At 36.1% G+C, this 12,596-nt stretch overlaps 1 protein-coding gene across 1 annotated transcript; it reads right to left on the bottom strand.

The window, feature by feature from the left end:
* Positions 1-4,560: 4,560 nt before the first annotated feature.
* LOC137749356 (probable LRR receptor-like serine/threonine-protein kinase At5g10290) lies at positions 4,561-11,682 on the bottom strand. Its single transcript, XM_068489456.1, has 11 exons — positions 11,544-11,682; positions 10,521-10,669; positions 9,956-10,091; positions 9,756-9,827; positions 7,608-7,751; positions 7,436-7,507; positions 7,239-7,304; positions 7,035-7,105; positions 6,805-6,948; positions 5,549-6,279; positions 4,561-5,116 (listed from the first exon to the last, which is right to left on the bottom strand). Exons 2-11 carry the CDS (start codon positions 10,600-10,602, stop codon positions 4,808-4,810), a joined length of 1,827 nt encoding a protein of 608 aa, XP_068345557.1. The 5' UTR covers positions 10,603-10,669; positions 11,544-11,682; the 3' UTR covers positions 4,561-4,807.
* Positions 11,683-12,596: the final 914 nt, after the last annotated feature.

The raw sequence follows: 12,596 nt of genomic DNA, 5'->3' as shown, positions 1-12,596 counted from the left end.
TAAAACAACTGTGCCCACATAAAAATATTAGTTCATCCCCCATCCAATTACACTTCAATGTCTTCACAACTACAACACAATGTATCACAACCCATCACAAGTTTTACACCTATATATCTAAATTCCAAATTCACTATTTCAACCAGGTGTAGTCCAAACCACCCACCATTATAGACTTAAATCCCTGATTTATAAAAACCCAATGAAATCGACCCTTCACCAGCTCACAAACTCCCTTTCTGCCTCTCTTTCACCCCGACTATAACTCTCACCCGTCCCTCTCTTTGATAAAAACACACCTAGTGAAATTTTTTTTTTTAAAGGTATAGGATTTTACCGAGTCCCAGTCAATCGACCTGAAATCAAACCCTTCCAACCTCACCAGCTCCTTCTCTCTGCCTCTATTTCCTATCGAAGAAAACCCTAATCTCCCCCTCTCTCGCCGACAAAAACACCCCTACTAAACGAAAAAAATTAAAGGTATAAGATTACTCTCCTCCTCTCTTGCCGACAAACACCCCAAGTGAAGAAAAAAAAAAAAATTAAAGATATAAGATTACTCTCCCAAACTAGAATCGATCGCAGTCGCAACGCTGCTTTAGCCTCACTGGAATTGATCCTCACCCCATCTCCATGTCTCTGCCTCTCTTTCTTTCCCTCTACAATGCGCGAACATATCCTTCAGCTCCCCGCCTTCAACTTTTTCTCTGACAAACACATACCCACCGAATAAAAAAAATTAAATGTTTAATTACACAGGGTCACAACAACTCAGTTCTACCCGTGAGCTTAGCAACACCACTGTTAGATTGCAGGCTGCACACAAGGTGTGTTTTTGCGGTCTGCACCTTACAATATGGGTAACATTATTTGTATAGGTAAATTAGTAGGCAAGTTTTAATATATATATATATATATATATATATATATATAGAGAGAGATAGAGAGAGAGAGAGAGAGAGAGAGAGAGAGAGAGAATAATATAACATGAAAAAATGTAGTATAAAAAATAAAGTATAAGAAATACAAATAACAAGAGAGACAAGAGAGAATATAGAGATTGGGAGGAGAAATATGAGTGTATCATTAGACCCCTTCATATAGGGTAAGAGTTACTTGAAAGAGAAGCCCAAGTGCCTCTAACTACATCAATGATTAATAAGAGATTAACTACACAATTGGTTACAAATGTGGACAGCCACATAGACATAAATATTTACAACACTCTCCCTTGGATACCCGTGCATTAATAAATTTAAGTTCACCATTGATGATAGTTGTCCTAATAAAAACCTTGCTTGGAAAACCCAATGGGACAAAACCAAAGTGAAGGAGAAAAATCAAGTACAACTTTGAAACCACTGATAAGGTATTGGACGCGCATTTTGCTACTTCGCTAAAACCTTGCCAGGAAACACCTAGTGGGTTCAAAACCTGGTCGGAGGGCAAAGAACACAGCACGCTTGTATGTCCATAACTGCAACATTATAGTTCAGTTTGAACTAAAAGAAGTACTCATTGAGTCAATATATACCAAATTTAGCTAGAAAATGTATTGAGTACATATTTTGAGCTTTATGCTCTTCATTTGAAATCTTTGATAAAGAGTTTCATGGCATTCTCTATTCTTTATAAAATTGTTTCAATGGAGAGACCAAAACTAAAAATCTTAAGTAGTATGTAGCCTCCACATGCTATGAGTCTCACGTACTTGTAGAAATGTGGTTGCATAAATGGTGACAAAAAAATACTCATGTCTCTACTATGGAGCACCATAACGTAATTAGTGAGCTTGTTTCATTACAAACACACAAGAATAACATTTAGAGGTATAAATTATAGGTTCCCTTATTTCATGTTTTTTAATGGCTCTCAAAATGGAATTTACCTCTTTCCAATTTGGCCAACCATTTTACAATATGTCGACAATTTGTGATTGAATAGACCTTGATGGGAAAACGGGATTGGATAGCCCTTTATGATGTGAGTAGCTACTATAATCCTCAATTTGTGATCTAACAATTCTCCCATTCCGATGCGCATGTGTGATTTTATAAGTATTTCATTGTTTGGGTACAATGCCTCTTTAGGGCTTCTATTGTCACATTTAGGACAAACATCTTAAGATGAATTACTTGAGATTTGGGTGATAACCTCCTATGGAGCGTTATTTTCAATTAGGGCTTGAACTTTATTAATCTTTACTTATGAGGAATTCAAAGTTTAGAACCTATACATGTGTCATGCTTTAGGCATGCAACAAATTAATCAACGTCACTTATGACTTTATATAGTTTGGATGAGACAAATGCGGATGTATCAACACTAATTCTCGATGTTCTTTGAAAACAATCATTTCTCCCCCGAACGTCAGGAATATTGTCTAACCAAAGTGACAATCCACAAAACTATGGTAACTATGAGCAAAACTTGAAACAAATTGACTTGAATCCCAATTTTAAATGATTAAAACTATCTTTGTATACACAATTACTTGTTGGTTGGAAAATAAAAATCAACCGAAATGATAATGATGATGCATGTGATCATAATGCATCTCCCAAGCAAAAATTTGTAATGAACAAAACACTTAAAGCTTGTGGTAAGCCATGAGAGTTATGTGCTCAAAATTAGTCCCAAATGGCATGAAATGGCCTACCAAATTTGGGAATTTCGCTTGTAATTGCGAGTAAATATTATAATGACCATAGATACATCTAAGTCATTGGTCAAATAATCCACAATAAGATGCTGAATAAGCTCACAAATACCCTTATAAATTCTCGAGATAAAAATACAAGATCCAAAGTAAATTTTAGATAGTCTGAGGACCAAGTTTCCGTGTGAGCAATCCTTGCAAGGACATGCACAATGTACTACGTTAAGGCATAGAAATATATCAAGGATAATCATACATCTCATTGTGGATGGAGAATGGCGAAGATAATTATCCCATGATTGGGTCACTGAACTTCTAGTTCATGAAAAGCGTACACTACTTCCATGATTGTGTAATACAATTCATAAAAGAAAAAAGTAGGAGCTTCCGTTGAAAAAATGAATTGAACGATATACAATTTGATATGATAATAAATTGAATTAATGAATTCATAGTAACATAAAAAAAAAAATGAAATAAACAAAATCGAAATTAACATAATAAAAGTGCCGAAAAATAAATAAAATAAAGAGCCAAGCTATATATGGGAGATAACTCAATTGCTAATTGCTTGTAAGCTCAACGTGGGAGAATAAACTCAACCACAAAGAATGGCATAAAATGATTTTCCATATGTCCACTGAGTTCAAATTCATGGGAGAATCGTAAAAAATTTCTCAACCATTTTTCTTGTTTTAATCAAGACTTGGTAAAAATACACCAAATGTTTTAGCGCATGGCAGGGTCGTGTTCGATGCCATATCATAAGTGCCACAGAAAAAAAAATCGTATAGTTTAGTTACGCAATTAAAACTCGAGGAAATTTAGCCCTCAATTATTTAGAATCAAAGAACTTTAGGTTCCGATTCAGTCCAATAATTTGTAATTTAAGATGTGCAATTTCATACCTAGTCAGGAGACAAATTTATCTCATAGTGTCGAGAAAAAAAACTCAAGGCGAAGTGTTTACATCCACCAAGCCCGACATATTAATTTACTCATTTGGAGTATGAATACAGTGAGCTATATGCTTCAATATAATTGCTTGAATATGAACTTTGAATTCATGATAAATGGGGCTACATGCCTCCCACTCATATTGGATGAGAATGAAAGACCAACAGATGAATGTCTCGTAACATGATGAGATTTCATTAAAACTCATTATCCCAAATAACTCATAGATTGAGGATCAACACTTCATTAGCTCTTTGATCTCATACAACTTACATAAGCCACTTAGTACTACGGTATAGTGATATTTCTCTTCACTTATAAGTAAGATGTTTAAGGTTCAAATCTCACCAAAGACGATTTGAACCATATTATTGCTGCCTCGTTGTGAGGCTAAACCCACCTCTTTCACCTTCGTTTGCTCAAAATAAAATAAAATAAAATAAAATAAAATAAAATAAATAAACTCACATAAATATAAATGAGTGAGTGATTAAATGGAAACTAATAACTCTGAACAAATATGAATCATCTTCCATTTAAGATTACATAAATTGGCAATCATGAGTTCCAATATTAATAGGTATTACTAATAAACATAAAGGAAAGCACATTAAAAGTTTGCATCCATCTCATTAATATCCAAAAAATATGTAACTTAAAACGTGTAAGGAATTGGCCTTCGATATGGAATATAAAAGGACATAACATGTTTATGTCATGTATTAATTCATAACAAAATAATTCAACGCTCGATTAATATTTGTCAAAAAAGAACGAACAACTTTGAGCGTGGTAGAGTCTAATGGTTGAGTATAAGAAACTCTAAACTACATGATGATCCTAGCTCAAACGAAATATAAAAAGAGCATTCTGATAACGTGTTAAAAAATAAAGTATAAGAAATACAATGAAAAAGAGAGAGAGAATATAGAGATTGGGAGGAGAAATACGAGTGTATCCTTTTATTATCGTGATTCATGAGACCCCTTTATATAGGGTAAGAGTAACTTGGAAGAGAAGCCCAAGTGCCCTAATTACATCAATGATCAATAAGAAATTAACTACATAATTGGTTACAAATGCGGACGGCCACATAGACATAAATATTTACAACATGTAGTTTTATTTTGAATTGGAAATACAGATATGCTTCATTCAGGGTTTAACCGAGCTAAACTACCAGAAACAATACTACATGCTGACAGTGTAAGCATCCTGATTACATACAGAATCTTCTCCTTGGTTAAATCTCCTTTGTAGTCTTTCACTCTGTTGCCTACGAGCAACCTCAACATTCTGCCATTCTTCCCAGCGCTCGGCCAGACCATCCCCTTCTAGCATCCGTACCACCCCCGACATTAATGGGCGGTCTTCAGGGGATCCTTGCGTACAAAGAAGCGCAACTTTGATCATCATTTCTACCTCTTGGACGTTGAAACTATCATTCAAATTTCTATCTACAATAGCATCCAGTCTCTTTTCCCTTTCCAGCTTTTTGACCTTCAGGAGCAGATAAGCAAAGAAGGTTAGCACAGTGAATACAAACTCAGGCAAAATTATGCACTCAGTGAAACAAAAAAAAAAAAAAAAAACACGGCATTTTCTTCCTTAAGCGTGATATCAATTTGTTTTGAGCATATGTTAGGCACAAAATTCCATACCATACCTACATATAATCGGAAACAGTTTTTGACCATACAACTACACATCATTTGTGAGCATGCAGAGCTCCCAATACCAAAGAAACAATTGTTACGAGTAAAAATTAAAAATCATGCCATTTCTTTGAGTTATCTTAACATGCACGAAAACAAGTTTATCTTTCATGGTCAAGCAACAAAAAAAGTTTATATAAATGCACACTAGGAGGAGGTAGGGAGAGGGAGAGTGGGGAAGAGAAAGAACGACCCAAATACAGAGAGTTTATCTTACATGGTCAAGCAAAAAAAGATCATCATCTTCTTCCAAGCGTGAAAAATTAACTGTCCGTTGTCCTGTTACAAGTTCTAAAAGCATAATCCCATAGCCAAAAACATCCGTCTTTTCTGATGACTTCCCAGTGGAGAAATATTCAGGTGCTATGTGACCCATTGTGCCACGAACTTCAGTTGTCACATTAGTCTTTCTAACATCCACCAACTTTGCCAAGCCAAAGTCGCCAACAACTGCTTCAAAATCTTCATCAAGTAATACATTAGCAGCCTTAACATCTCGATGAATAATCTTAGGATTACAATGTTCGTGCAGGTACTCTAACCCACGGGCTGTGCCTAATGCCACCTGCCTTCTTGTAGGCCAATCTAAGACGAGCTCACCAGGTTTAATCTCTCGCAACCGATCGGCAACACTTAAATTCTGCATAAAGGGATACACAAGAAGGCGTTCTGTTGGAGTCGTGCAAAATCCGATCAGTCTTAATAGATTCCTGTGAACAGCTACACTTATCATTTCAACTTCGCGCTGGAAAGCTGTATCACCCCCAGGTCTCTCATAATCAGTGAGACGCTTAACAGCAACTTCTGTGTTATCAGATAGCACTCCTTTATAGACTTTTCCAAAACCTCCCTGTCCTAGAACATGTTTCTCACTGAAGTTGTCTGTTGCTAGCTGCAGTTCCCTCCATGAAAATCTTATTAACTGGCCAAATGCAATCCTTTGGTCACCTTTAAAAATAAAAAATAAAAAAATAAAAAAATAAAAAAAAACCAGATGAGCTAAGTTATGCATGGCAAGGATCATCCAGGCCCTTTTGGCTCCAATCAATTTACTCACAGATACTTAACGTTTTTAACGGCAAGGGCCAGAGGCCAAATCAAGCCTCCCAACCAAAATGTTGTTATTCATGAAGTGTAGCCCTCCAAATTTGTATTTCAGAACAACTTTTTAACATTGACTGGAAAATAAACGATATTTCTTTTATGAAACTACAAGATATTGGCCACCCCCACCACTCTCAACCTTACCAAATGTGCAATGGCATAACATACCATGAACATGTAAATATTTATCCTAAAGAGGAACCCCTTACGTAACTCCAGTCATTGCGATAAACCAATTCAATAATAATCCTAAATTGGTTGAATAACTTTAGCATGATGGGTCAAAAGACTCAACTAAAATCAAGGTTCCAATGATTGGTCAGATGATGGAGTTGTTAATCAGTTCTACAACTAGAAAGCAATGCGCACCTGCAACATCCTCAAAAACTTCACGCTTGAAGCCTTTGTGTCTACGCTTGCCAGTAAAGTACAGTAAACCTCCAAGTAATAATAAAATGGTAAGCCCCACAAGAAGTCCAACTATTATTCCAAGCTTCAGCTTACTTTTAGCGCCTGTCAAGAGTGGGAAAACCCCATCGTGTAAGCTTATAAAAGAAAGGGTAAGAATTCAATTTCAGATGTTTGTTTGACCCATTAACCTGAACCATAAATATCAGGTGCACAAAGGTGAGGGAGAATCACGCCACAGTTTAGGTGGTTTCCTGTAAAACTGAAACAAGCAACACAGGTCAAGTCAAGATTAGATAAACATATTTTGAATACGTGGGTGTGTGGAGAGAGAGAGAGAATGGTTTGCAGTCTTGTCAAGAATAGAAACACTAACAGTAACAAGTTGTTCATACTTGTATGTTTTGACACTAAACAGCTGCTCAGGTATTTGACCCATGAGAGCATTAAAGGCAAGCTGACTGCAAACAAAGTTTCAAGTATGGCATCAAATACTGAAGAACTGAGGCCCAAGTATACAACTTCACACAGATAATGTTCAGAATTCTAAAAGATGGAGTGCCAAAATAGTTGTCCATGAAAAATAACGTACAGACTAATCAAGTTTGAAAGACTTGAAAGTGACTCTGGGATTGTACCACTCAGATTATTGTTATTCAAATTCCTGTTTGCATCATCAAGAAAGCACTGTCAGACAAAACTAGATACTGCAGAGTCAGTATATATTAGGGAAAACCTAAAACAATGCGGATGAAACAACTCACAAAAATTGGAGATTTTTCAGATTGCCAAAGGAAGCTGGTATTTCACCATGTAAATTATTGTTTCCTAAATTCAAGGCGGACAAACTTATCAGATTTCCAAACTCTTTTGGTATCTCGCCAGTTATGCCATTTCCTTGTAATGAACTGCAAGATGAATGCACCTTATAGGTATTAGAGTCGTTGGCATATGGAATGCATATAAATATATATACATGTCTACAAATAGAAGAGGCTAAAAAAATCAGACAAATGGGAACTGCTGCACAAGCTTTATACAAAACAAAAAAATCAATTGCTACCCTCGAAAAATAGTTTTCTAAAGATGTTAACAATGGTCTCTCATGTGAGTAAGAATTCATCTCAAATTCCGTTCATCCTAAGCTAATATAGGACACATGTATTAGCAGTATGTACAATACAGAAGTGAAGTGCTACACCATGCTTTCAGTCATCTAAAGCTTAGCTCCTAATGGATAAGTCTGCACATGTTAACAAACGAAAATGAGCACAACATAAATTGCATGAAATCATGGAATTACATATGGGCTTTTGGAAATTCTCATTGCCCTTCTGTTCTGCCTGTTACATCTTATGGTGATCAATAGAAATCCAAAAATCTATATATATATATATATATATATATATATATATATATAGATATATGTATGTATGTATGTATATATTGTTGGAGAACAATTCAGAAATAAACAAAAATAACAAAAATAAACAGAACTTGAAATTCTAATATTTTATTAACTAAAAATACTTGATGTGCAGAATGAAATTATACAATAAATACAGAAACTAATATAAGAATATCAATGATACTAATTTGATCACAGAAGGTAGAGGCTAGCGTAAAAGCTATGTCCTTCGAACAGTATTTTCGTCCCACTCTTGTGCTTGTGGTTCTACAACGTCTGCTCGACCAGGATTCAACTATCTAATTCTACAACCCGCACTGGATTCTAGAATTCTAGCGAATCTGCTTTGTGTGCTTACTCTCTGGAAATTTCGTACGGAAGAAAAAGAGGAAGAAAGATAATCTCACTTGGATACTGTGATTGCAAATATATAGGCTGTTTCACACCCTTTCAAATACCTGTTCAGTGTATTTGAAAGTACACAACTCTTTCTAATAGCTGTGTCTTTTAATCAAAACGTTTTTTAATTAATAAATTAATTAAAAAACTTAATCCAAAAATTAAAATTAATGAATCTAATTAATTTTAAATTCCAAGGCCCCATGGCCCTTATCTTGATTAATTAATATTAATTGTATTTAGGCTATATTATATTCAAGCCTAATCCACACAACCATAAGGCCCAAGTCTTCAATCCATTTCCAAATGGTCCAAGTTCTAATTACTAAGTAGAAGGAATAAGCCTATACAAAGGCTAGTGAAAAAATACTGTTGCCCAATGTGGGACAAGAAGGTCTCAAACTCCTACATATATATGTATACATTTGTTCTTCATAAGTATGTTGGTGTACCACAAATCGGGAAAGCTTCAGTTGTTAGAAGGAGATCCACCACTTCTTTTATATTCTACAGTTCTCCCCACATGTAGATCTCTCTCCACTGTCATATTCCAACATGTGGGATTCAACTTATTTGGGAGGTCGCAATTGCAGGACTTCAAACTCATGAATTTCAATACTAAACGATTTGTGAGGTACCTCACTTGCAAGCTTCAATTAAAGAAGTTAAATGTCTCAGGCAAGCTGTCAAACAGAAAATAACAAGTGAAGACACATGAAGCTAACCAAATTAGCTAGAAGTTGGATCAAAGTTTTTTTAATCCTCAACTAATCTGTAATGCTTAGGTGAGTTGACTTTGAATCATCGAAAAGTTGACATTGTCATACTCTACAAACAAGTCTAACCATACGATCTTAACAATTACCTTACTTCTAAAGCACGCGTTTGGAGACTAAGCTAAAAACAAATAAATTGACTTCAATAACTGAAGTACATAACCCAGGTCGCTGTCAATGCATCCCAATGATGCATGACATTTTTTATTCTTCAATGCATCCCAATGAGAATCCAGCATCTGTGGTGACAATCCTAGTTTTTGAAATGACTCCAGAAAATGAAGTGTATAGAAATTATGATAAACAGGACTAGTATTCTCTGTGCTTACAGTGTTCGAAGATTTTTCAAGGCTCCTAATTTAGGAGACAAGATGCCAGAAAATCCAATATTTACCAACACTCTGCAAAATGAAAAAGACAAAACTAAGCATAGACAAGTGAAAAAACCTTAATCTATGCAAGGATGAATTTCGTATCGTGAAGTGATCCGTTGACAACAATACATCACGATAAACAAAGGATGTCTTACACAGAAACAACATTATTATTGTTAGGGTCACACTGCACATTGGTCCAACTGCATGGATTGACTTGGTTGCGGTTCCAGTCCTTGAGCTGATTAGGTGAACTATTCAAAGAATCCCGCAATGAAAACAGTGCTTCTCCTGAAACCGAAAATGCCGACATTCATCACCTAATCAGACAAATTTGCCAACGGAAATTCACTACCACATTACATAAATACTAGAAAAGGAATAGATACAACAAAGGAAAGTAAAAGATAGTGAACAAATTCTAACATACAAAAACCTCAAGACAGTCCACTAACACCCTGGGTCTGTGTTCGTTCTATAATATCCTAGAGAGTGCAAGATAAGAGAGAAAGAAAGAGTTGCAGAGAGGACCCCCAATGTTTGAATGTTAATTGCATCGAGGTTACAATATTGGGTATATAGCATTAATCAATACCAGACTTGTTTGCCTTAGTCTTGTTTGTTATGATATGTAACCGAAAAAATGCGGAGATTGTTGTGATTAGCATATCCCAGATGCTGTCTGAATGAATTAAATGTTGCAAAACCTCAGAACCGTACCCTGTGAATCAGGCAATACAAAAGACTGTAAGCAAGCCAAGACCAAAACTGCAATGACTAGATCCATTTTCAACAGCATCATTCTTTCTAGTGATGGATGCAATGAAATGCATGGTGTTGATCAAGGAGCACTTGAAACAATTCCATATCTGCAAAAAGGGAAAACACCCCTTCAGTGAGCTATAAATGTTCAAATACACATTAGGAACTGCAACAACAATGCCTTATCCCACTAAGTGGGGTCCGCAACAACAACAACAAAGTAGGAACTGCAACAATAGTAAATTCGGGGCAAGCCTATGTTGAAGATCCTCTACAGTTTGCTAGTTGCCATGCTATAAAAGTATAGTTCAGTCAGGAAAACAAAACTGCGAGAAACGAACAACTTAATGGAAATCAAGCTGTGCATAAGATTTTTGGGAGCCATAGTCTATATTTGAGTACAAAGCCTCAATTATTTCATGGAGCAGATTATTTCTTAAGGAGCAAAGTTTAATACTACAATGAACATCATACTTGAGAAAAAATCGGAAATTGTCTTCCTTTGGTAGTTTAAATTTTGAAGTGCACAATGTAAGAGATTCAATTTTCGATATGCTTCCCTCTTTGTTGGGGTCTGGTTTTTTTTTTACCACATCATGTTGTTGGCTTGGCTGTTCGCTTCTCAACAATCATTCATATATTACAAGCAGTAGCAGAAATATTACTAGTTCCTATCACACAAGGTAGAAACTACTCGAAAATCGAAAGAATCATAGATTCAGCTCAACCCACAAAACCAATACATCAAAAAATGGGGGAAATTGCAGTTCAATCTTCATTCCAGGAAAAAGTTTGCTTTTTTTTCAGGTCCCAATTAAATGTTCAAAAGTTCAAACTTTTGTCACTTCCATTTCCCCACGATCTCATCAAATTTCCCAGAAACCAAACAAATGTGAAAAACAAGCAAAACCCATGTCTGCAAATAATTAAAAAAAATAAGAAATGCAGCTGAAAAGAGAAGAAGAGGAAAGAGAGAAGTACCTGTGAGGAGGAATCAGGAAGACATGGCAGAGCTTCTGGAAGATTGAGTGAAGCTAACCACTCACAAGCTTCTTAGCTGTTTCCCATGTCCGAGTTGGCTGTGAGACTTGAGAAGAGAGAGTTCAGAGGCTCTGGTTATTCTTAGAGCAGTTCCATATGTTATCCACCTAGTAAACAGTGATTACCCAACGGTAATTGTCATCTTCACCGTTATATTTCAATAGCCCTGGTAATAGATAATAAAATATTAATATTTTTTTTATTTATAAAATAATACAAAATAATTTTATTTGAAATTTTGGATAAGATTTTTAATCGTTCTCGTTGCGCCACGTGTTATTATTTACATTACGGTCAGCAAACAAGTTAAAGAAATTAAGCAACCTAACTACAAACTTCAAAAAAAAATTGAAGCTCCACAAGCAACCACAAAAGCCAGAAATTGAAATATACAAAGGAAATGCAGGAAATTAATAAATGTTTAATCTGTCAATACGCACAAAGCAAGCTCCAAAAAAAATATCCATTTCAAAAACCCTAGAAATCCAAACCCAGATGGAAAATGCGACCATAAAAGACATCAGAGACGGAATATACCGTCATCGAAGTCACTCTCGTCACAGTCGTCGACTTCATCAGCGATGTCTTCGAAGAATCTAAGGACGTCGGGGTTGCTCCTCTTCCGGCCACCACCGGACTTGTCATCGTGCTTACGTTTCCCATCAGAGAATCCACCTCCTGCGGCAATCCCCTTACCCTTCGACGCCATCACAATGCGAAGGTTTCAGAGAAGGAATGCCCTAATCGCAGGCAGTGAGAGAGAGAGAGAAGTGCCACTGACATCGCCTTGACGTCAGCCCACGTCAGACAGCCTTCGGGCGCTCGGGCGGCCACGAATCCACGGGCCTGGAGCTCGAGCCTGCTCGGGCTCGATCGCCAGCCTGATAGGAGCATATTTATGCGACTTAGTTTGCTTGTTTTCGTACATTTATGTTATTAGTTCTTAGTTATTTTAGTTCTTTAAGCTTCTTTTGTGTGTTTTCAAGTTCATAA

This window comes from Pyrus communis, chromosome 1 (assembly GCF_963583255.1).
Source record: "Pyrus communis chromosome 1, drPyrComm1.1, whole genome shotgun sequence".
Lineage (NCBI taxonomy): Eukaryota > Viridiplantae > Streptophyta > Magnoliopsida > Rosales > Rosaceae > Pyrus > Pyrus communis.
This window is presented reverse-complemented; position numbering and strand designations above follow the sequence as displayed.

Bases quoted from the DNA above. Each gene is read 5' to 3' on its own strand.
- LOC137749356 (XM_068489456.1), bottom strand. From the start codon at position 10,602: ATGATGCTGTTGAAAATGGATCTAGTCATTGCAGTTTTGGTCTTGGCT. The intron at 10,092-10,520 runs GTACGGTTCTGA...TTTCGGTTTCAG, and splicing joins TGTATTGCCTGATTCACAGG to GAGAAGCACTGTTTTCATTG. The intron at 7,305-7,435 runs GTACGTTATTTT...CTTTGTTTGCAG, and splicing joins CTTTCAAACTTGATTAGTCT to TCAGCTTGCCTTTAATGCTC.